Source organism: Pseudophryne corroboree, chromosome 9 (assembly GCF_028390025.1).
Source record: "Pseudophryne corroboree isolate aPseCor3 chromosome 9, aPseCor3.hap2, whole genome shotgun sequence".
Taxonomy (NCBI): domain Eukaryota; kingdom Metazoa; phylum Chordata; class Amphibia; order Anura; family Myobatrachidae; genus Pseudophryne; species Pseudophryne corroboree.
In genome coordinates, this window is record NC_086452.1 from 428,054,662 (window position 1) to 428,079,988 (window position 25,327).

A 25,327-nucleotide genomic window follows, 5' to 3' on the forward strand; every position below is an offset into this window, starting at 1 on the left:
CAATCCGCACTTGGGATGGGCGCCCAGCATCCACTACGGACTACGAGAAATAGAATTACCGGTGAGTAAATTCTTATTTTCTCTAACGTCCTAGTGGATGCTGGGAACTCCGTAAGGACCATGGGGATTATACCAAAGCTCCCAAACGGGCGGGAGAGTGCGGATGACTCTGTAGCACCGAATGAGAGAACTCCAGGTCCTCCTCAGCCAGGGTATCAAATTTGTAGAATTTTGCAAACGTGTTTGCCCCTGACCAAGTAGCTGTTCGGCAAAGTTGTAAAGCCGAGACCCCTCGGGCAGCCGCCCAAGATGAGCCCACCTTCCTTGTGGAATGGGCATTTACAGATTTTGGCTGTGGTATGCCTGCCACAGAATGTGCAAGCTGAATTGTACTACAAATCCAGCGAGCAATAGACTGCTTAGAAGCAGGAGCACCCAGCTTGTTGGGTGCATACAGGATAAACAGCGAGTCAGAGTTTCTGACTCCAGCCGTCCTGGAAACATATATTTTCAGGGCCCTGACAACGTCTAGCAACTTGGAGTCCTCCAATTCACTAGTAGCCGCCGGCACCACAATAGGCTGGTTCAGGTGAAACGCTGACACCACCTTAGGAAGAAATTGGGGACGAGTCCTCAATTCTGCCCTATCCATATGGAAAATCAGATAAGGGCTTTTACATGATAAAGCCGCCAATTCTGACACTCGCCTGGCTGAAGCCAAGGCCAATAACATGACCACTTTCCACGTGAGATATTTTAGATCCACGGTTTTTAGTGGCTCAAACCAATGTGATTTTAAGAAAACTCAACACCACGTTGAGATCCCAAGGTGCCACAGGGGGCACAAACGGGGGCTGAATATGCAGCACTCCTTTCACAATGCCTGAACTTCAGGTACTGAAGCTAATTCTTTTTGAAAGAAAATCGACAGAGCCGAGATCTGTACTTTAATGGAGCCTAGACTTAGGCCCATATTCACTCCTGCTTGCAGGAAATGTAGAAATCGACCTAGTGGAAATTCCTCTGTTGGGGCCTTTTTGGCCTCGCACCATGCAACGTATTCCCGCCACATGCGGTGATAATGCTTTGCCGTAACATCTTTCCTGGCTTTAATAAGCGCAGGAATGACTTCTTCCGGAATACCCTTTTCCTTCAGGATCCGGCGCTCAATCGCCATGCCGTCAAAAGCAGCCGCGGTAAGTCTTGGAACAGACAGGGCCCCTGCTGAAGCAGGTCCTGTCTGAGCGGCAGAGGCCATGGGTCCTCTGATATCATTTCCTGAAGTTCCGGGTACCAAGCCCTTCTTGGCCAATCCGGAACCACGAGTATCGTTCTTACTCCTCGCCATCTTATTATTCTCAGTACCTTTGGTATGAGAGGCAGAGTAGGGAACACATAAACCGACTGGTACACCCACGGTGTCACTAGAGCGTCCACAGCTATCGCCTGAGGGTCCCTTGACCTGGCGCAATATCTCTTTAGCTTTTTGTTGAGGCGGGACGCCATCATGTCCACCTGTGGCCTTTCCCAACGGTTTACCAACAGCAGGAAGACTTCTGGATGAAGTCCCCACTCTCCCGGGTGTAGGTCGTGTCTGCTGAGGAAGTCTGCTTCCCAGTTGTCCACTCCCGGAATGAACACTGCTGACAGTGCTAGTACGTGATTTTCCGCCCATCGGAGAATCCTTGTGGCTTCTGCCATTGCCATCCTGCTTCTTGTGCCGCCCTGTCGGGTCACATGGGCGACTGCCGTGATGTTGTCTGACTGTATCAGTACCGGCTGGTTTTGAAGCAGGGGTCTTGCCTGACTTAGGGCATTGTAAATGGCCCTCAGTTCCAGAATTTATATGTAGGGAAGTCTCCTGACTTGACCATAGGCCCTGGAAGTTTCTTCCCTGTGTGACTGCTCCCCAGCCTTGAAGGCTGGCATCCGTGGTCACCAGGACCCAGTCCTGTATGCCGAAACTGCGGCCCTCTAGAAGATGAGCACCCTGCCTCCACCGCAGTAGAGACACCCTGGTCCTTGGAGACAGGGTTATCATTTGATGCATTTGAAGATGCGATCCCGACCACTTATCTAAGAGGTCTCACGGGAAGGTCCTCGCATGGAACCTGCCGAATGGAATTGCTTCGTATGAAGCCACCATTTTTCCCAGGACTCGTGTGCAACGATGCACCGATACCCTTTTTGGTTTTAGGAGGTCTCTGACTAGAGATGACAGCTCCTTGGATTTCTCCTGCGGGAGAAACACTTTTTTCTGTTCTGTGTCCAAAATCATCCCCAGGAACAGTAAGCGAGTGGAAGGAACCAGCTGTGACTTTGGAATGTTCAGAATCCAGCCATGCTGTTGTAGCACCTCCTGAGATAGTGCTACTCCGACCAGTAACTGCTCCCTGGACCTTGCCTTTATAAGGAGATCATCCAAGTATGGGATAAATAAAAACTCCCTTTTTTTTGAAGGAGTATCATCATTTCTGCCATTACCTTGGTAAACACCCTTGGTGCCGTGGACAGTCCAAACGGTAGTGTCTGGAATTGGTAATGGCAATCCTGTACCACAATCTGAGGTACTCCTGGTGAGGAAGGTAAATAGGGACATGCAGGTAAGCATCCTTGATGTCCAGGGATACCATGTAATCCCCCTCGTCCAGGCTTGCAATAACCGCCCTGAGCGATTCCATCTTGAACTTTGTTATGTAAGTGTTCAAGGATTTCCATTTTAAAATGGGTCTCACCGAACCGGCTGGTTTCGGTACCACAAACAGTGTGGAATAGTAACCCCGTCCTTGTTGAAGTAGGGGCACCTTGACTATCACCTGCTGGGAATACAGCTTGTGAATTGCCTCTAGCACAGCCTCCCTGCCTGAGGGAGTTGTCGGCAAGGCAGATTTGAGTAAACGGCGGGGGGGAGACGCCTCGACTTCCAGCTTGTACCCCTGAGATACTACTTGAAGGATCCAGGGATCCACCTGTGAGCGAGCCCACTGATCGCTGAAATTTTTGAGGCGGCCCTCCACCGTACCTGGCTACGCCTGTGGAGCCCCCGCGTCATGCGGTGGACTCAGAGGAAGCAGGGGAAGAATTTTGATTCTGGGGACTGGCTGCTGGTGCAGCATTTTCCCTCTTCCCTCGTTTGACCCGCCTGCTTTTTTGAAGCCGAAAGGACTGTACCTGATAATACAGTGCGTTTCTTAGGCTGTGAGGAAACCTGAGGTAAAATATTTTCATCCCAGCTGTTGCTGTGGATACGAGGTCCCAGAGACCATCCCCAACCAATTCCTCACCCTTATAAGGCTCTATGTGCCTTTTAAAGTCAGCATCACCTGTCCAGTGTCGGGTCTCCAATACCCTCCTGACAGAATGGACATTGCAATAATTCAGGATGCCAGCCGGCAAAATATTCCTCTGTGCATCCCTCATATATAAGACGACGTCTTATGTTCGCAAAATAGTATCCCTGTTTGAAAGGGGTACAGACCACGCTGCAGCAGTCTGCAGGTCTCAGTCTAGTACCTGAGTGTGTAATTACAGACTTCAGGATAGCCTCCTGCTATTTATCAGCAGGTACCTTCAAAGTGGCCGTATCCTAAGACGGCAGTGCCACCTTGACAAACGTGTGAGCGCCTTATCCACCCTAGGGGATATCTCCCAGCGTAACTTATCCTCTGGCGGGAAAGGGTACGCCATCAGTAACTTGTTAGAAATTACCAGTTTCTTATCGGGGAAACCCACGCTTTTTCACACTTCATTCACTCATTTGATGGGGGAACAAAACACTGCCTGCTTTTTCTCCCCACACATAAAACCCTTTGTTTTTAGTGGTACTTGGGTTAATGTCAGAAATGTGTAACACATTTTATATTGCCGGGATCATGTAACGGATGTTCCTAGTGGATTGTGTATATGTCTCAACCTCGTCGACACTGGAGTCAGACTCCGTGTCGACATCTGTGTCTGCCATCTGAGGGAGCGTTGATGGCCTTTGAGACGTCTGGGCAGGCGCGGGCTGAGAAGCCGGCTGTCCCATAGCTGTTACGTCATCCAGCCTTTTATGTAAGGAGTTGACACTGTCGGTTAATACCTTCCACCTATCCATCCACTCTGGTGTCGGCCCACAGGGGCGACATCTCATTTATCGGCAACTGCTCCGCCTCCACATAAGTCTCCTCATCAAACATGTCGACACAGCCGTACCGACACACCGCACACACACAAGGAATGCTCCAATGAGGACAGGACCCACAAAAGCCCTTTGGGGGGACAGAGTGAGAGTATGCCAGCACACACCAGAGCGCTATATAATGCAGGGACTAACTGAGTTATGTCCCCTATAGCTGCTTTTATATAATTTATACTGCGCCTAAATTTAGTGCCCCCCCTCTCTGTTTTAACCCTGTTCTGTAGTGTAGACTGCAGGGGAGAGCCAGGGAGCTTCCCTCCAACGGAGCTGTGAGGGAAAAATGGCGCCAGTGTGCTGAGGAGATAGGCTCCGCCCCTTTTTCGCGGACTTTTCTCCCGCATTTTTATGGAATCTGGCAGGGGTTAATATACATCCATATAGCCCTGGGGGTTATATGTGATGTATTTTTGCCAGCCAAGGTGTTTATATTGCTACTCAGGGCGCCCCCCCCCCAGCGCCCTGCACCCATCAGTGACCGGAGTGTGTGGTGTGCATGAGGAGCAATGGCGCACAGCTGCAGTGCTGTGCGCTACCTTGGTGAAGACTGATGTCTTCTGCCGCCGTTTTTCCGGACCTCTTCTTGCTTCTGGCTCTGTAAGGGGGACGGCGGCGCGGCTCCGGGACCGAACACCAAGGACTGGGCCTGCGGTCGATCCCTCTGGAGCTAATGGTGTCCAGTAGCCTAAGAAGCCCAATCCGGCTGCAAGCAGGCGAGTTCGCTTCTTCTCCCCTTAGTCCCTCGCTGCAGTGAGCCTGTTGCCAGCAGGTCTCACTGAAAATAAAAAACCTAAATCTATACTTTCTTTCTAAGGGCTCAGGAGAGCCCCTAGTGTGCATCCAACCTCGGCCGGGCACAAGATCTAACTGAGGCTTGGAGGAGGGTCATAGTGGGAGGAGCCAGTGCATACCAGGTAGTCATAAATCTTTCTAGAGTGCCCAGCCTCCTTCGGAGCCCGCTATTCCCCATGGTCCTTACGGAGTTCCCAGCATCCACTAGGACGTTAGAGAAATAGGGATTCTGCACTGCTTATCCCCTGCTCAGAGATTAAGAGAAATTTGCTATAAACTCTACAGAGACTTTTTGCAGCTTATTGGATACCAAGTTATCGCAAATGTGATAATTTATCACCAAACCACGTTATTGCGGCTAATTGAATACCCCCCCTGCGTGTTGCACAAAGGTGACTATATGTGATGCTTTTGTACTTGAAGAGTAGCTCCCTACAAGCGCAGCTCCTGCATGCTGGCAGGGAGCTACCCGTCGCTGTGAGGGTCGCAGCGGCTTCGTGTGGCGTCATGCAGCCGCCACGGCCCGCCCCCCGCACGGTCTGGGCACGCCTTCGGTGCCCGGACCGTGCCCCTAAAACGGCGGCCAAATGGTGCCTGCCTGCCCCTGCCTGTCAATCAGGCAGAGGCGATCACAGGGCTGAGATGGCTGTCTGGCATGCACCGGCGCAGTTCAGACCTGATCGGCAGCTGTGCGAAAAACGCACAGCACCGATCAGGTCTGAATTACAGTAGGCTCATGGTTGGGTACAAAATGTTGACACCCGGAATGTGGACATGTGACATGCTGACACATACTAAGAACATTGTGACCTAAGAACATACTAAGAACATTCCTTACAGGGAGCATCTCTCAAGCAATTGGTGAGGGAGCCCACTCGCAAAGACTCAATATTAGATCTAATTCTTACAAATGGTGATAGAATATCTGATATATATGTGGGTGAGCACCTGGGATCCAGTGATCATCAAGCAGTATGGTTTAGTATAAAGACAGGATCCAACTCCTCTCACACAAAAACAAAGGTGTTGGATTTTAGAAATGCAGACTTTGCAAAAATGGGGAGATGTTTAAGTGATTCATTGGCAGACTGGAGGAACTTGGAAGGGGTGCAGGAGAGGTGGAAAAAAATTAAAAGTGCATTACTAAGTGTAACAGACCTTTGTATCAAAATGGTTAGGAAAAGCACCAGGAAAAGGAAGCCAGTGTGGTTCACAAAAGTAGTATCAACTAGTGTGAAAGCAAAAAAGATGGCTTTTAGGAAATACAAACAGACTCAAAATAATAACGACAAAGAGGAGTATCTGGACAGACGGAAGGATGCTAAGAAAGTGATCAGACGTGCAAAGGCAGAAGCTGAGGAGAAAATGGCCCAGTCAGTAGATAAAGGGGGCAAAACTTTTTTTAAGTATATAAGTGAAAGGAGAAAATCAAATGGAGGAATAATAAGACTTAAGACAGAGAGTGGGCATTTGGTGGAGGGAGACAAGGCAATAGCAGATCACCTAAATAATTATTTTTGCTCAGTATTTACTACAGAAGAAGGGATGGGGCCACAGTTAAATTGCAAGGACATTCATAAAAATAAGGTAGATGAAAATACATTTACAGAGGAGAAGGTCCTAACAGAACTTTCAAAACTAAAAGTGGATAAATCAATGGGACCAGATGGAATACACCCAAGGATACTCAAAGAGCTAAAAGATGTCCTGGTTACACCTTTAACAGAATTATTTAACCAGTCACTAAATACAGGTGATATTCCAGAGGACTGGAAAGGAGCAAATGTAGTTCCACTGCACAAAAGTGGAAGCAAGGAAGAAGCAAGTAACTACAGACCAGTAAGCCTTACATCAGTAGTAGGGAAAGTAATGGAAAAACTATTAAAAGAAAGAGTAGTGGAATATCTTAAATCGAACAACTTACAGGATCCAAAACAGCATGGATTTACTGGTGGGAGATCATGCCAAACAAATCTTATTGACTTTTTTGACTCTGTGATGAAAATAATAGATCAAGGGGGAGCTGTAGATGTAGCATATCTAGACTTTAGTAAGGCATTTGACACTGTCCCACATCACAGACTGCTAAATAAACTTGAAAGCCTGGGGGTGGATTATAAATTAGTGAAATGGATAAGAACCTGGTTGCAGGATAGGAAACAGACAGTTGTAGTTAATGGAGTGCAATCTATGGAGGGAAATGTTACCAGTGGAGTACCCCAGGGATCTGTACTAGGTCCAGTTCTCTTTAATATCTTTGTTGGTGACATTGCAGATGGTATTGAAGGGAAGATATGCCTTTTTGCAGATGATACAAAGATATGCAACAGGGTAGACACACCGGGAGGGGTCAAACAAATGATTGATGACCTAGGTAGGCTTGAGAAATGGTCAAGAACGTGGCAACTACAGTTTAATGCTAAAAAATGCAAAATCATGCACTTGGGTCTCAAAAACCCAAAGGCTAAGTATAGTATCAAGGGTACTATAATGGAAACTACTGAGGAGGAAAGAGATTTAGGAGTCACTATTTCAAGTGACTTGAAGGCAGGAAAGCAATGCAACAAAGCAATGAGAAAGGCAAGTCAGATGCTTGGTTGCATTGGGAGAGGAATCAGTAGCAGGAAAAAAGAAGTGATAATGCCACTGTATAGGTCATTGGTAAGGCCCCATCTGGAATACTGTGTCCAGTTCTGGAGACCCTATCTCCAGAAGGATATAAATACATTAGAGAGTGTACAAAGAAGGGCAACTAAAATGGTGCATGGCCTACATCACAAAACTTACCCGGAAAGGCTAAAAGATCTTAACATGTATAGTTTGGAGGAGAGAAGGGAAAGGGGAGACATGATAGAAACTTTCAAATATATAAAGGGTCTTAACAAAGTTCAGGAGGGAAACATTCTTCAAAGGAAAAGAAGTATTAGAACTCGAGGACATACATTGAGACTGGAGGGGGGGAGGTTCAGGGGAAATTTAAGGAAAAATTACTTCACAGAAAGGGTAGTGGATAAGTGGAATAGCCTCCCATCAGAGGTGGTAGAGGCTAAGACTGTAGGGCAATTTAAACATGCTTGGGACAGGCATATGAATATCCTTACAAAGAATCAAGGTTAAAAAAGGGTTGAGATTGCCTAAAGGATAAAATAAAAAAGGGGCAGACTAGATGGGCCAAGTGGTTCTTATCTGCCGTCAAATTCTATGTTTCTATGTTTAACCCTACCCGCAAGCCTAACCCTGTAATGTCAACATTGTGACTTTCGATATTCACAATGCTGACAACATGATATCCATGCCATCACTGTGAATGGCGACATAGCAGACATGGCTACATACCCATTGTACTATAACGCTGTTATGTCTAGTTGCTGCAAAAGGCATCCTACTGAGGGGCAGATGTATTAACCTGGAGAAGGCATAAGGAAGTGATGAACCAGTGATATGTGCAAGGTGATAAAGGCACCAGCCAATCAGCTCCAATATGTAAATTAACAGTTAGGATCTGATTGGCTGGTGCCTTTATCACCTTGCACATATCACTGGTTCATCACTTCCTTATGCCTTCTCCAGGTTAATACATCTGCCCCTTAATGTACAGCCCAACGCTGGTCAATGCTACCTCTGAGCACAAGTCAAGATCAGGGTGTGTTGTGCTGGAAGTGAACACACACACACACACACACACACACACACACACACACACATGCGTGCATTTGCCTTGATAGAGATCACATTTGCAGCTTCGGGGATAACCATTTTGCACTTCATTTAACATTTAATTAAATGCTGACCAAGTGAGAAATATACATAAGTGTGTACACACAAAGATAAACATTCTGACTTCAAGGCATCAGATACAGGATAATGGGGGCAGCTATCATGGGAGACTTGCTCTGCTGCTAATGTAGACACTACAGAGAATATTCTAAGAATGTATCTCACCGGGAATTCATTGTCACTCTGTGGAGGTTTAAAAGTGCAGAGCAAGTTACTTATTTCTTTTATGGGGGGGGTTGTAGTCTAGTTGCTTTGAATTACCGGTATGTAAACACTTTATAAAGGAGTCTTGTAAAACAGAGAACGTTTCAAGAAAACTGCAGCACGAATGCTCTAGCGCTTGGCATCACGGGTAGAATATGGATTTGCATGGGAGAGGATGCTGTATGTAGGGGTGCGAAAGGCACCATCCAATGGGAGGAGTCAGGCAGATCGGATACAGCCCCCCGTGGAGGTTCGGCTTAAGCACAAGCAGACCTGGGCAATAGACTTTGCTTGGCAGGACAATGTTATGTAAATGAAAGGACCGGATGTGCCAGGGCACGCCTCCTTCAGATGCTTTGCAGACACTTTGGAGAGTGGTTCTCTTCCAAAATACTTATTTGGATGTAATATTCCTCTTCCAGTTGAGTCTGTTAGTGTACTTTAACCGTACTTTATCCTAAAACCCTTCAGACACATAATAAAGACTGTTCCGAAGTCTCCTCACTCATCAATAATTAAACCATGAAGGAGAGGGAAGAGCCAACTGCTTAAATGAACAAAGGTGATGTCCCTTAACATGGAAAAGGTCAAAAATCACTGCAGATATTCTGATATGCCGTAAGTAAGCAGCTTATGTAATTACGGCTATTTATACTGTAACGTCATCTTTTCCATAAATAATGCTCCTTCTCTCTTCCTGATTTATCTAACTCTGGGGTATTTTACACATTCAAGAGGTTTTTGCAACGTTAAATAGATGCACAAGCTATGCGTGCGTTCCCCCTTCACAAGCCCCAAAAGGAATGACCTTGTTTACGACTTATTTGTGTAAATAGCTATCAGATCCGCTGCGCTCCATGCCCTCATTACAGCCCCAATTCCCATGCAGTATATCAGGCCACTTAGAGAGAGGCACAGCTACAGAGCACAGCCATTATTCAGCTGCCTGCTACTAGTGTGCTAGCCTGGCGACGGGGATGTGTGTCGGATTGCAGCACGGGCTTCAGAACACACTGCACCTGCTATCGCTACGACACTAGCCAATTCTCTGCTTCCTCCCAGCTAGTGCTGCAGTGCTACAGCTGGAGAGCAGAGTGCAGTGCTGCTATGGGAGCTGGAAGTACACAGCAACTGGCAGTGAGATTCAGCTTCACCTATAGCTACAGGGCAACAGGACTATACCGTATATACCTTACTAAAACCTCCACACCTATAACATGCTCAGTATTACAACCCAAACTGTGATGTTAATACCCTGGCACGGAGCACACAGTAGTCACGTATCATTGTATGCAATGGGAATTGTATGATCGTTTCTTGTGTAGCTTGGCAACACCTGCATGTTTATTAATGCTATATGCAAATGCACCAAAGCTTTCACATATGCGTCCTTCTGAATTCAGGTCATTGCCATCTTATTATACCCATCGAAGCAGGGGGCTGGGTGCAGCTCTGGATGACTATCTGCCTCTGTAGACACAAAGGTTCCAGCGTCATTATTGGAGTTTTAAAAAGTTTAACTAAAGACACGGTTTAAATGGAACTTTCTCTGAGACGCCATATTGCTGTAGGTTATTTACCTTGTTAATCTGCAGTTGTTCATATTAGGTGAGAACGGTCCTCTATTGGTGTTTGGATCTGGATTATGGGGTTGGTTTATTAAACTTACTCATAACTTCATTTTCTAGATCGAAAACCACAAGACTAAGGTCTCTGGAGATCATTAGAACCAGTGGAATTCACAGTAGGATTCCAGTGTACAGGTGCTGTGGATCCCTAAGAACGGAAGACTTTATTAGAGTGCAGGTTGGGATTAAGGCACTCATTCCGAGTTCAACGCTCGCTAGCTACTTTTTGCAGCCGTGCAAACGCATAGTCGTCGCCCACGGGGGAGTGTACTTTCGCTTTGCAAGCGTGCGATCGCATGTGCAGCCGAGCGGTACAAAAAATACGATTTTAAACCTACCGGTAAATCTTTTTCTCCTAGTCCGTAGAGGATGCTGGGGACTCCGTAAGGACCATGGGGATAGACGGGCTCCGCAGGAGACATGGGCACTTTAAGAAAGACTTTAGATCTGGTGTGCACTGGCTCCTCCCTCTATGCCCCTACTCCAGACCTCAGTTAGAGAAACTGTGCCCAGAGGAGACGGACAGTACAAGGAAAGGATTTTTGTAATCCAAGGGAAAGATTCATACCAGCCACACCAATCACACCGTATAACTTGTGATATACTACCCAGTTAACAACATGAAAAAACAACATAGCATCAGTCCAAGACCGATGAAACTATAACATAACCCTTATTTAAGCAATAACTATATACAAGTCTTGCAGAAGTAGTCCGCACTTGGGACGGGCGCCCAGCATCCTCTACGGACTACGAGAAAAAGATTTACCGGTAGGTTTAAAATCTGGGGACTCCGTAAGGACCATGGGGATTATACCAAAGCTCCCAAACGGGCGGGAGAGTGCGGATGACTCTGCAGCACCGATTGAGCAAACAGGAGGTCCTCCTCAGCCAGGGTATTAAACTTATAGAACTTTGCAAAGGAGTTTGAACCCGACCAAGTAGTAGCTCGGCACAGCTGTAGCGCCGAGACCCCTCTGGCAGCCGCCCAAGAAGAGCCCACCTTCCTTGTGGAATGGGCCTTGACCGATTTAGGTAACGGCAATCCCGCCGTAGAATGCGCCTGCAGAATCGTGTTACAGATCCAGCGAGCAATAGTATACTTTGAAGCAGGGGCACCAATCTTGTTGGTTGCATACATGACAAACAGTGCTTCTGTTTTTCTGACTGTAGCCGATCTGGCCATGTAAATTTTCAAAGCCCTGACCACATCAAGGGACTCGGGATCCTCCAAGTCACGCGTAGCCACAGGCACCACAATAGTTCATATGAAAGGATGAAAATACTTTTGGCAGGAATTGAGGACGGGTCCGCAATTCCGCTCTATCCATATGGAAAACCAGGCTTTTATGTGATAAAGCCGCTAATTCCGACACTCGCCTAGCCGAAGCCAAGGCTAATAACATGACCACCTTCCAAGTGAGATTTTTCAACTCCACCGTTTTAAGTGGTTCAAACCAGTGTGACTTAATGAAACTTAACACCACGTTAAGGTCCCAAGGCGTCACCGGAGGTACAAAAGGAGGCTGAATATGCAGTACTCCCTTCACAAAAGTTTGTACTTCAGGGAGAGAGGCCAATTCCTTTTGAAAGAAAATGGATAAGGCCGAAATCTGAACCTTAATAGACCCTAATTTTAGGCCGAAATTCACTCCAGTTTGCAGGAAGTGAAGGAAACGGCCCGGATGGAATTCTTCCGTAGGAGCATTCCTGGCCTCACACCAAGAAACATATTTTCGCCATATACGGTGATAATGTTTAGATGTCATGTCCTTCCTAGCCTTTATTAGCGTAGGAATGACCTCATCCGGAATACCCTTATCCGCTAGGATCCGGCGTTCAACCGCCATGCCGTCCAACGCAGCCGCGGTAAGTCTTGGAATAGACATGGCCCCTGTTGCAACCAGTCCTGTCTTAGAGGAAGAAGCCACTGATCTTCTGTGAGCATTTCCTGCAGATCCAGATACCAGGTCCTTCGTGGCCAATCTGGAACAATGAGGATTGTTCTCATTCCTATCCCTACTACCATTCTCAACACCTTGGGTATGAGAGGAAGAGGGGGAAATACATAGACCGACTGGAACACCCACGGTGTCACTAGGGCATCTACAGCTACTGCCTGAGGGTCTCTTGACCTGGTGCAATACCTCTGTAGCTTCTTGTTGAGGCGGGACGCCATCATGTCTATCTGTGGCAGTTCCCACTGACTTGCAATCTGTGCGAAGGCTTCCTAAAGAAGTCCTCTCTTGGATGCAGGTCGTGTTTGCTGAGGAAGTCTGCTTCTCAAGTTCTCAGTTGTCCACTCCCGGAATGAACTGCTGAAAATGCGCTTACATGATTTTCCGCCCAGCGGAGAATCCTGGTGGCTTCTGCCATTTCCACTCTGCTCTTTGTGCCGCCTTGGCGGTTTACATGAGCCACTGCGGTGATGTTGTCTTACTGGATCAGAACCGGTAGGTCGCAAAGCAATGTTTCCGCTTGCCGAAGGGCGTTGTATATGACCCTCAGCTCCAGGATGTTGATTTGAATACAAGTTTTTTGACTTGACCCAAAGACCTTTGAAGTTTCTTCCCTGTGTGACTGCTCCCCCACCTCGGAGGCTCGCGTCCGTGGCTACCAGAATCCAGTCCTGGATGGCGAACCTGCGACCCTGCAGAAGGTGAGCACTCTGCAACCACCATAGGAGAGACACCCTGGCCCTAGGGGACAGGGTGATTAACTGATGCATCTGTAGATGTGATCCGGAACAACTTGTTTCGTAGATCCCATTGGAAAGTCCTCGCATGGAACCTGCCGAAGGGAATGGCCCCGTAAGATGCCACCATCTTTCCCAGGACCCGAGTGCAGTGATGCACTGACAACTGTTTTGGCTTTAATAGGTTTTTTACCAGAGTCATTAGTTCTTGGGCCTTCTCTATCGGAAGATAAACCCATTTCTGGTCCGTATTCAGAATCATACCCAAGAAGGGCAGACGAGTCATAGGAACCAACTGTGACTTCGGGATATTGAGAATCCAGCCGAGTTGCTGTGACACCTTCAGCGAAAGTGACACTCTGTTCAACAACTACTCTTTTGATCTCGCCCTTATTAGGAGATCGTCCAAGTATGGGATAATTGAGACTCCTTGCTTGCGTAGGAGCACCATCATTTCCGCCAATTACCCTGAAATTGGTAATGACAATACTGTACCGTAATTCTCAGGTACGCCTGATGGGGTGGATAAATGGGAACATGAAGGTATGCAGCCTTTATGTCTAGATACACCATAAAACCCCCCCCTTTCAGGCTGGCGATGATCGCTCTGAGTGATTCCACCTTGAATTTGAACCTTTTCAAGTATAGGTTCAGAGATTTTAATTTTAAAATAGGTCTGACCGAACCGTCCGGTTTCGGGACTACAGCCAAGGTTGAGTAATATCCCCTTCCTTGTTGAAGGAGGGGAACCTTGAGCACCACCTGTTGGAGATACAGGGGGTCATTCCGAGTTGTTCGCTCGTTATTTTTTTCTCACAACGGAGCGATTAGTCGCTAATGCGCAGGCGCAATGTCCGCAGTGCGACTGCGCCAAGTAAATTTGCTATGCAGTTAGGTATTTTACTCACGGCATTACAAGGTTTTTTCTTCGTTCTGGTGATCGTAATGTGATTGACAGGAAGTGGGTGTTTCTGGGCGGAAACAGGCCGTTTTATGGGTGTGTGCGAAAAAATGCTACCGTTTCTGGGAAAAACGCGGGAGTGGCTGGAGAAACGGAGGAGTGTCTGGCCGAACGCTGGGTGTGTTTGTGACGTCAAACCAGGAACGAAACTGACTGAACTGATCGCAGATGCCGAGTAAGTCTGGAGCTACTCAGAAACTGCTAAGAAGTGTCTATTCGCAATTCTGCTAATCTTTCGTTCGCAATTTTGATAAGCTAAGATTCACTCCCAGTAGGCGGCGGCTTAGCGTGTGCAATGCTGCTAAAAGCAGCTTGCGAGCGAACAACTCGGAATGACCCCCAATGTGTGAATTGTATTTAATATTATCTCCCTTTCTAGGGGAGAAGCCGGTAGGGCCGATAAGGAAAACCGGCGAGGAGGCACCTCTTCGAATTCCAGCTTGTAACCCTGAGAAACAATTTCTATTGCCCAGGGATCCACCTGTGAGTGAACTCAGATGTGGCTGAAGAGTCGAAGACGTGCTCCCACTGGGGCGGACTCCCTTAGCGGAGCCCCAGCGTCATGCGGTGGATTTAGTAGAGGCCGGGGAGGACTTCTGTTCCTGGGAACTAGCTGTGCCCTGCGCCCTTACCTCTGGTACGAAAGGACGCTCCTCGTACTTTCTTGTTTTTCTGCGACCGAAAGGACTGCATTTGATGATAATGTGCTTTCTTAGGCTGTGAGGGAATAAAAGGCAAAAGATCAGATTTACCAGCTATAGCTGTGGAGACCAGGTCCGAGAGCCCTTCTCCACACAATTCCTCACCCGTGTAAGGTAAAACCTCCATATGCCTCTTTTAGTCGGCATCACCTGTCCATTGCATGTTCCACAGGACACGTCTAGCAGAAATCGACATAGCGTTGACTCTAGAACCCAGTAGACCAATGTCTCTTTAAGCATGTCTTATATATAAGACAGCATCTTTTATATATCCTAGGGTCAATAACATGGTATCCTAATCTAGGGTTTCAATCTCCGCTGATAAGGTATCTGTCCACGCTGCTACAGCGCTATAAACCCCTGCCGACACAATCGCCAGTCTGAGTAGTGTACCAGAATGTGTGTAAATGGACTTCAAAGTACTTTTCTGCATGCTATCTGCAGGATCCCTGAGGGTAGCTGTATCTTGGTATGTCAGCGCTACCTTTGAGTAAATGTGTCAACGCCTTGTCCACCCTAGGGGAGGATTCCCATCGTATCCTGGCCCTAGCAGGAAAAGGATACGCCATGAGAATTCTTTTGGGAAACTGCAGTTTCTTGTCTGGAGATTCCCGCTCTTTTTCACACAATTCATTTGGTTCATGAGAGGGGGGAAATGTTATCTCAGCTTTCTTCTCCTTAAACATGTGTACCCTCGTGTCAGGGACAGATGGGTCATCAGTGATATGCAAAACATCTTTTATTACCATAATCATATATTGAATACTTTTCTGCCAGTTTTGTCTGTAACTTTGCATCATCGTAGTCGACACTGGAGTCAGACTCCGTGTCGGTATCAGTGTCTATTATTTTGGATCGTGGGCGTTTTGAGACTCTGAAGGTCCCTGCGACATAGGGACAGACATGGGTAGATTCCCTGTCTGTTCTCTACTCTTTTGTGCAATAAATTTACCTCAGCACTTAATTCCACATATCCAGTCAGGTGTCGGCGTTGTCGACGGAGACACCACACACACATTTGCTCCATCTCCTCCTTAGAAGAGCTTTTTACCTCAGACATGTCGACACACACGTACCGACACACCACACACTCAGGGAATCCTCTTATCTGAAGACCGTTCCCCCACAAGGCCCTTTGGAGAGACAGAGAGAGAGTATGCCAGCACACACCCAGCGCTAATACCCCAGGAAAAATACACAATGTGTTTACCCAGTAGCGCTGTAATACTATTATTTGCTGCCAATTATGTGCCCCCCCCCTCTTCTCTGAAACCCCCTTTCACGTGGATAAGCAGGGGAAAGTCCGGGGAGCTTCCTCTCAGCGGTGCTGTGGAGAAAATGGCGCTGGTGAGTGCTGAGGGAGAAGCCCCGCCCCCTCGGCGGCGGGCTTCTGTCCCGCTTAAATATAATAAAAACTGGCGGGGGCTCTTTATATATACAGTGCCTAGCTGTATATATATATATATATCTCTTTTGCCAGAAAGGAGGTTTATATTGCTGCCCAGGGCGCCCCCCCTGCGCCCTGCACCCTTACAGTGACTGCCGTGTGTGAGGTGTGTGGGAGCAATGGCGCACAGCTGCACTGCTGTGCGTTACCTCAGTGAAGATCATGAAGTCTTCTGCCGCCTCTGAAGTCTTCTTTTTCTTCTCATACTCACCCGGCTTCTATCTTCCGGCTCTGTGAGGAGGACGGCGGCGCGGCTCCGGGACGAACTCCAGGGTGAGACCTGTGTTCTGACTCCCTCTGGAGCTAATGGTGTCCAGTAGCCTAAGAAGCAGAGCCTTGAAACTCACAGAAGTAGGTCTGCTTCTCTCCCCTTAGTCCCTCGATGCAGGGAGTCTGTTGCCAGCAGGCTCCCTGAACATAAAAAACCTAACAAATATACTTTCTGTCAGGAAGCTCAGGAGAGCTCCCTGAAGTGCACCCATCTCCTCTGGGCACAGTATCAAACTGAGGTCTGGAGGAGGGGCATAGAGGGAGGAGCCAGTGCACACCAGATCTAAAGTCTTTCTTAAAGTGCCCATGTCTCCTGCGGAGCCCGTCTATCCCCATGGTCCTTACGGAGTCCCCAGCATCCTCTAGGACGTAAGAGAAACATTTTGTGCAAAACAAGACCAGCCCTGAAGTTACTTATCCTGTGCGATGATCCTAGCGACGGAGGTCCCGGAATTGACGTCAGACACCCGCCCTGCAAACGCCTGCGTTTTCCCTACCACTCCCAGAAAACAGTCAGTTGACACCCATAAACACCCTCTTACTGTCAATCTCCTTGCGATCGGCTGTGTGAATGGATTCGTCGCTAGAAGAATTGCACAGCAACGATGCACTTTGTACTCGTACGACGCGCCTGCGCATTGCGGTGCATACGCATGCGCAGTTTTGACTTTGTTTTTTACCCGATCGCTGCGCTGTGAAAATTGGCAGCGAGCGATCAACTCGGAATGAACTCCTAAGAACCTCTCTGTGGGCACTTATAGTCAAAATGTCGGTGAAAACCTTACATTGCTATTTAACTAATGTTTAAAGGGAATAGAGCCCATCTAGAAGTGACAGGTGCCAAAACAGTGTACACCGCATGGCGTGGACAGTCAACAAAGGCCATACTATGTGTGGTAGGCGTGTCAATAAAACAAGGCAACTGAGCCACAGGCAATTGTTTAAGTTGGTGCCAATGGCTTTGGAGGAGCATCTACCAGTCAACTAAACTTTTGCTACAACACCCACACAGGGCAACAGAGCAAAGCACAGATCATAGGGAATGGACACACCCAGGGAGGTCAAATGAAGTAGAGTTGAGCTTGACTTAGAACTGGCAATTATTTGTGTACACAGTACCCAGAGCATGTAAGAGAGATAGGCAAACAAGTCTTTCAATGATCCGTTGGCTCAGGAGAGAGCTGGTTTGCACTCTGCTCAAGACTATATACGGTAGGTCATCAACGAAGGTCTTGAAAACACATTGCTTCTCACCCCTTTGGCAAGTGTAGGTCTGTTTCAGGAGGAAGTACAGGGCTCTCCTATAAAGAAACGGACTACCTTGGTCCTCTGGTCAGAAACCTGGTAGCTTGAAACAGAGTAGTGGCCCCGGGAGTGAGGGAGAACCACTTTGGGGGTGGTGACTCAATTTGAAAGAGTAAAACTCTTGCACGAGCTGCACCTTTAAGCTGGACAACACCTTATATGCCGTAGCCTTTAGGATTATCCGGTTGATAGGTCAATTGGTCGACACCATATGGCTGACAGGTACAAAAGGTCAACATGGTCAAAATGTCAACATGTGAAAGTGCTTACGGTTGGCAGGTAGAAAAGGTCGACATGACTATGGTCGACACGTGGTTTTCTTTTTTCCTATTCAACGTTATCCTTTATCATTCACATGGACTACGATTGGGAATAGAAAACTGGCGAGCCTCACAAGGGAACGTAGTACACTAATTGAGGTCACACGTGGTTAAACATAGAAACGGACACAAAAAAAACATTAAACGTGTCAAACTTTTTTGTGTCGAACATTATCATGTTGACCATTTATCCCTGTTGACCTTTTCCATGTCGACCTATTGTCTGTCTGAGTTTCCTGTAGATCTAATAAACTATACCCACCTTTAGGCTGGGCAAGGGGCAATTCTTACACTTTCAACTGAAGACCTAAGATGTTTTATTTATGTCACTTCATTTATGTCCCCCACCGCACAGAGAATTCAGGGAAAGGAAGGGGGGGGGGGGTGTTGGCCCCTATTGGTCCCATTCCCCAACAGCGGCAGCGATCGCAGCCTGAATCCCTATGAGGAGGGCGCACTACGCGTGCGTACCCCGGGAGCCCGGAGAGATGATAAAAGCATCTCAGGGCTGCTATCGCCTCTGCCTGATTGCAGTGGGACTGGAGTAGTCCCGAGACCCAGATTTCCCTGGAACCTTCAAGGTTCCATTCGCTGGGGAAATGGGCAGAAGATGTTGGACTCTGTGGGAATCTGTTGAAACCCAGACAAAAAGGGACCACCCAAGCCTTGCAGCATATAGCCGCCTTAAAACCTTGCCCTCGGAGGGGGAGAGGTTGAAGGAGAATTAGGGGAATGAAGACCACACCTAGGTGCTAAGTCAGACCTGATCGTAGATGTGCTAAATTTAGCACATCTACAATCAGTCACACTGACATGCGGGAGGACGCCCAGCACAGGGCTAGTCCGCCCCGCGTGTCAGTCCCTGCCCCATCGCACAAGTACAAAAGCATTGCACAGCGGCGATGCTTTTGTACTTCAGGAGTAGCTCCTAGCCAGCGTAACTCCTGGCAGGAGCTACTCGTCGCTGCCCAGGTTGCAGCTGCTGTGTCACGTCACGCAGCCGCGGCCCGTCCCCCTCCAAACGGTCCGGCCACGCCTGTGTTGCGTGGACCGCGACGCCGGCCCGCCCCCTCCTGCCCAGCGACTGCCTGTGCCCGTCAATCAGGCAGAGGCGATCGCAGGGCTACAACAGCCGTCGGCTGTCTGCCATGTGCCAGCGCATTGCGGCGCCTGCGCATTTCAGACCTGATCGCTGCTGTGCGAAAACGCACAGCACCGATCAGGTCTGAATCAGCCCCCATGATGGTGCACACTGTTGTGTGCTTGGGCAATTTAATAAGCACCAGGCTTTTATACACAAGTGTTCAGGGTGAGTGGATGGTCCATGGTTATAAAAGGCCACATGCTCCAGCCGACTCTGACCAAATGTGCCATGGTTACTTGGCAAAGTCTACCCATAGAAGCAATGATATCCAGATGATAGATGGTCGACAGGTCCAGAAGGTTGATAGTTGAAAGGTCGGTATGACAAGGGTCGACATTGTTTTTGGGGTTTTCACATGTTTGCTTGATTTAATGTCCACGTGGACAATGACCTGTTATGTAATGGGTACAGAGATAACAGAATCAGCACGGTACGGATTGTTTGCCTTACAACCTAGGGACACTTTAAATTTAGTGGCGAATTTGCTGAAGCCACGCTGATTCAGTAATCTCGGAACCTATAACATAACCCCCTCTGTTAAAAAAAAAAAACAATCCTCAGAATTTAAATCTGTTAGAATCTTTAACTTCTTTTATAAACAGTCTCTTAAGGTTTGAAAATTCTAATAGAGGCTTTCACTGAAAGCACGGACATACACAAATCACCGTTCTACCACGGCAGGTAAAGACCAATAATGCCTGGAGGCAGACCTACATAGACACTGCACAAGATAAGACTGCTTGCTAGCGCCCTAGTGATATCACCAGCTCTTCATTTATTTACACAAAACTGTAAAAGAAAAGAACACGAAATTAGACGTACGAGGGAAAGGCTCGTCCTCTATCCCACCTGCACTGCGGAACTTCTAGGGGGCTACTTCCGGCTCTCAGCACGATGTCTGAATGGTTAGAGGAGGAGGAGCTGGAGGACTTGGCAGCCGGCTGAATCAGATGGTCCTCTGCAGTGACCTGAGTCCGGTCCCAAACTACAGTTTGTGGGGATGAGGTATGCGTCTTCTTCCTGGCACGGTAAGGAGGCAGGTAAACAAATAAAATGTTTAATGACTGAACTGATGAGGATGCACTCAGCTTAGGCCTGACACCTATGGCAGGTAGAACAAAACTTCTTTCAGCAACATGTAGTAACATCTGCCACAGCACTGATAGCCTCTCCCACTTAGCTTGGGTTATGATGATGATATTTGCGGAGAAACGCATCGGTAAGAAATGGGTCAGTATGTACTATGGGGGTCATTCAGAGTTGTTCGCTCGCAAGCTGCTTTTAGCAGCTTTGCACACGCTAAGCCGCCGCCTACTGGGAGTGAATCTTAGCTTATCAAAATTGCGAACGAAAGATTCGCAATATTGCGAAAAGACTTCTCTGTGCAGTTTCTGAGTAGCTCGAGACTTACTCTGCCAGTGCGATCAGTTCAGTGCTTGTCGTTCCTGGTTTGACGTCACAAACACACCCAGCGTTCGCCCAGACACTCCTCCGTTTCTCCAGCCACTCCCGCGTTTTTCCCAGAAACGTTAGCGTTTTTTCGCACACACCCATAAAACGGCCAGTTTCCGCCCTGAAACACCCACTTCCTGTCAATCAGATTACGATCACCAGAACGAAGAAAAAACCTCGTAATGCCGTGAGTAAAATACCTAACTGCATAGCAAATTTACTTGGCGCAGTCGCACTGCGGACATTGCGCATGCGCATTAGCGACTAATCGCTCCGTTGCGAGAAAAAAATAACGAGCGAACAACTCGGAATGACCCCCTATGTCTCTTTTCCCTATAAGTAGAGCTGGAATGAAGTCGAACTATAGGGAACACTGCTCTTTTCTTCTGAAGTGAAAGGTATACTTATAGGTGCAGGTTCTACCAGATAGCACTCAGTCCTCTGATATGAATTAGTTTTTAATAATTTATAATGTAGTGGAAGTAAAATCACAGATCTACAAATAGTTCCAATATCCATGTAGTAAAACATAGGGGGCAATTCAGATTGCTGTAGCGGCAGTGATCGCAGTCTGACTCCCTATGTGGAGGGCGCACTAAGCGTGCGCACCCCGGGACACCAGTGAGATGCTAAAAGCATCTCAGGGCTGCTATGGACACGGGAGGCGGCGAGTAGTGGCCTGTCAGCGCATCTCCTGGGGAGCTACTCGGCGGGTGCAAACGCATCACCACTGTGCAATGCTTTTGCACCCTTGCGGGGGGGCAGGGCCAGACATGCGGGGTGGACTAGCCCCATGCTGGGCGTCCCCCCACATGTCTGAGAAACTGATCGTAGATGTGCTAAATTCAGCACATCTACGATCAGATCTGAATTACCCCATAGTACAGAAACATGATGCTGGCAAGTAGACAATTGGCATAAACCTGTTACGCGTTTCGCAGGTTCATTGCCCCCTTCCTCAGAGATATTTATGAAGATGATTATTAGATGTTTGGACGTTTTATGTTACGCCACCATCAGTGTCACTAGATGCAACTTTGCTGAAAGGTCTTGTATCCAAGAGGAACCATATTAACTGAATGTTCCCTGTATTTCCCAATAGGATATATTAGAAAATCATGTCACATTCCTGTGACTAACACAGCTAAAACTTACCAGACTGCGTGGCTTTGTGGGCCGAAGGTCATGAGGTCTACACCATCGCAGTTTGAACTTCCAAAGGCACCAGGGGAGTCTTCAGTAATAACCGAGAAGTCGCTGCTCAGACTGGTGGCACTGCCACGGTCTCTTGGTTCTGGCGATGGGGACAAATGACAACACTTTAGGATTAGAGGATTCAAACACAACGGAAGACTGCCAAACTACTGCCAAACTGGTAGTCTAACATTTTCATAATAGTATGTACAATAGGTATGCCATTCTTGGGAGGACAAAAGCCACATAACAGAAAATAGCCATGTCCAGTTAGAAAATACATGAATCATTAACTCCCCCCCCTTCCCCCAACACACACACACACACACACACACACACAATACTGATGAGAATATACAAAGGACACTAGCAAAATAATTGTAAAAACCATAGACACATGCATTTAACAGCAGACAAGAAACACTTGGCCCATCTAGTCTGTCATACACATGTACATGCATGCACTTACAAGTGTACATTTTTTATTTATTTTTTGGGAGACAATTAACCTCACACAGTTAGGGCCTTGGTGAGAATCGAACCCATGACCTTAGTGCTGTGAGGCAGTAATGCTAACCATTACACAATCTATACTGCAAACACTATACGCACTGGCAGCATGAGTCCGACAAGCCAACCTACCTACCTTACATAAAACACTATCTACTTACGTAAAACATTTAATTTGAGCAATAGATCTCACCAGGTAAGAACAAGCTGCTGCTCCCCTGAAGAAGTTGTAAGTTTGTATAATGAAACGCATCACAATTAACACAATTGTCCAAAGATTGCATTTATTTATTCATACCACCTAAAAGTGAGAGCAGGACAAGTCTATTAACTGCGTGACTGGATAGCAGCTTATCGGCTGCTGAATCGGATTCATAGCAAGGAGATTCCATAAATTTGCAGAGGAACCTTTGCTAACAACTGATCTCCCAATATCACTGCCACATGTGGTTAAATTACATTTGCTGTATGTTATTTCCACTCTCTCCAGGTTGACCACATGTGCATCCATGAAGTGCCCGCTTCAAAGATCTTTTAGGACCATATTCAGCTTCAACCTAACGATTGTCATTTGACTGTTATTCAGAACAACTTTGGGAGCTGGAATACTATTGTGCACTAGATTTTGGAGCATGACTGTTAATGTTTTGTACGTAATATATTTACTCTGCAGCTCTAAGTTGTATACCAGGGGGTTGTTCAACATGTGGCCTTCCACTTGTTGTGGAACTACACATCCAAGCGTTTCCTGCCACAGTTTTACCTGTATTATTTGAGTAAAAAAAAAAAAGAGAACTTACACATTCAAACTAAACAGAGGATAATAAAGAGGCGATGCGGTGACCAGCTCAATGCCCGTTTCTAGAAAGCTTGCTGAATATAGGGGGTAATTCCAAGTTGATTGCAGCAGGAACTTTGTTAGCAGTTGAGCAAAACCATGTGCACTGCAGGGAAGGCAGATATAACATGTGCAGAGAGAGTTAGATTTGGGTGGGGTGTGTTCAATTTGCAATCTAAATTGCAGTGTAAAGATAAAGCAGCCAGTATTTACCCTGCACAGAAACAAAATAACCCACCCAAATCTTACTCTCTCTGCACATGTTATATCTGCCTCCCCTGCAGTGCACATGGTTTTGCCCAACTGCTAACAAAATTCCTGCTGCGATCAACTCAGAATTACCCCCATAGTTGGGTACAGCTCAGATCCTGCTGCCTTGGTTAGGGTATTTATTTGGGAACGTCTCGACACAGTCAAACTAAAACTTAGGCTTGTAAGAATATTATATACATTATAAACCAAATGAAAAATCATACTGATGGCACCTACTTAGTGCACAGAAATCTTCCAATGTTAAGCCAGGATCTCGAGCCTGTGAACTTTTCCGCCTGCAGGACAGAAAGAAGAATTACTTCATGTGTCCGAGGCACTTTGTCATCAGACTGTAGGTAGCGTTGCAGGAGCATTCATTGAGCAATCACACCTTGCAGCAGGGTTTCCCCAAACTCCGCCATCAATGTACCATAACAGTCCAGGTTGTATGGATAGCCATGCTTGAGCACAGATATTTACAAAAATGTCAGAGGTACTAATTCAATTCCCATCATGACCCAAACTGTGTGGAGTTTGCATAGTCTCCCCGTACTTGCGTGGGTTTCCTCCGGGTACTCCGGTTTCCTCCCACAATCCAAAAATATACTGTTAGGTTAATTGGCTCCCAAAAAAACAAAAATAAATTAACCCTAGTGTGAATGTGTGTGTGTGTGTGTGTGTGTGTGTGTGTGTGTGTGTGTGTGTGTGTGTGTGTGTGTGTGTGTGTGTACATGTGATAGGGAATATAGATTGTAAGCTCCACTGAGGCAGGAACTGATGTGAATGGCCAAAATATTCTCTGTAAAGCGCTGCGGAATATGTGTGCGCTATACAAATAATTGTAAAGCGCAACGGAATATGCTGCGCTATATAAGAAACTGCTAATAAATAAAAATAATAAAAAATAACTGGTAATAATAATAAAGTCGTATGGATATCCCTAAAGCCTGGACTGTTAAGTGCCTTGAGGAAGCAGTTCGGGATCTCTGCCGTGGGAAATCTTAGGTCCTAACACAACTTTTCTAATGCAAACACTGTACTAGTGAGCTTTAGCTTAGAAGACTCAGTAGTGCCTGGTCTCCCGTACAGTAATAGTGCTCAGATAACACTAGCATGCAGAGTGTATGACCCAAGTCATCTCATTTCAAACTATCCAGTGTTACCTTCTCAGCAGCTGTGGCTCTATGCTAGATTCAAGCCTTTTATATATAATTGTACTGCCTACATTAAAAGAGGTAACTCTAGAAGAAATACACAGGAAACATATACATCTCTATCACATATATTCTAGTACACTGCCATTACACTGAAATGTAAAAACCCTTTTCTTACTTTTAGTTTCCCTTTAAAGTGATATTCCCTTTTCAAAACCGTTCCAAGCCATAAATCTGCCTTGTGCATGATCCTAAAGATGCTCCATTGCATATCCACAAGCACGCACCCTATCAATTTACCAGGGACGTGTGGCAACACAGAGATACAGGTACAGTACAGTATCACTAAATCTGGTCCCACACACAACACAGATCGGTCCATTTGTTCACATATTAGGGTTTATTCAGGTTTGTTAGCAAACCAAAAATAGCACACTAACGGGTAAAACCATGTTGCGCTGCAGGTGGGGCAGATGTAACATGTGCAGGGCATTTCGATTTGGGTG

The 25,327-nt window shown here is 46.9% G+C and overlaps 1 protein-coding gene across 4 annotated transcripts in view; it reads right to left on the bottom strand.

The window, feature by feature from the left end:
• MTMR14 (myotubularin related protein 14) overlaps positions 1–25,327 on the bottom strand; it is a 175,678-nt gene that overhangs the window by 26,881 nt on the left and 123,470 nt on the right. For 2 of the 4 annotated variants that reach the window (XM_063940996.1, XM_063940998.1), the window contains exons 15-17: positions 23,905–23,963; positions 22,029–22,167; positions 20,244–20,441 (exon numbers count right to left, since the gene is read on the bottom strand). In XM_063940996.1, coding sequence (XP_063797066.1) covers positions 20,244–20,441; positions 22,029–22,167; positions 23,905–23,963 — 396 coding nt within the window. The remainder of the gene's footprint in view (positions 1–20,243; positions 20,442–22,028; positions 22,168–23,904; positions 23,964–25,327) is intronic. The other 2 variants (XM_063940997.1, XM_063940999.1) reach the window with 1 other exon arrangement.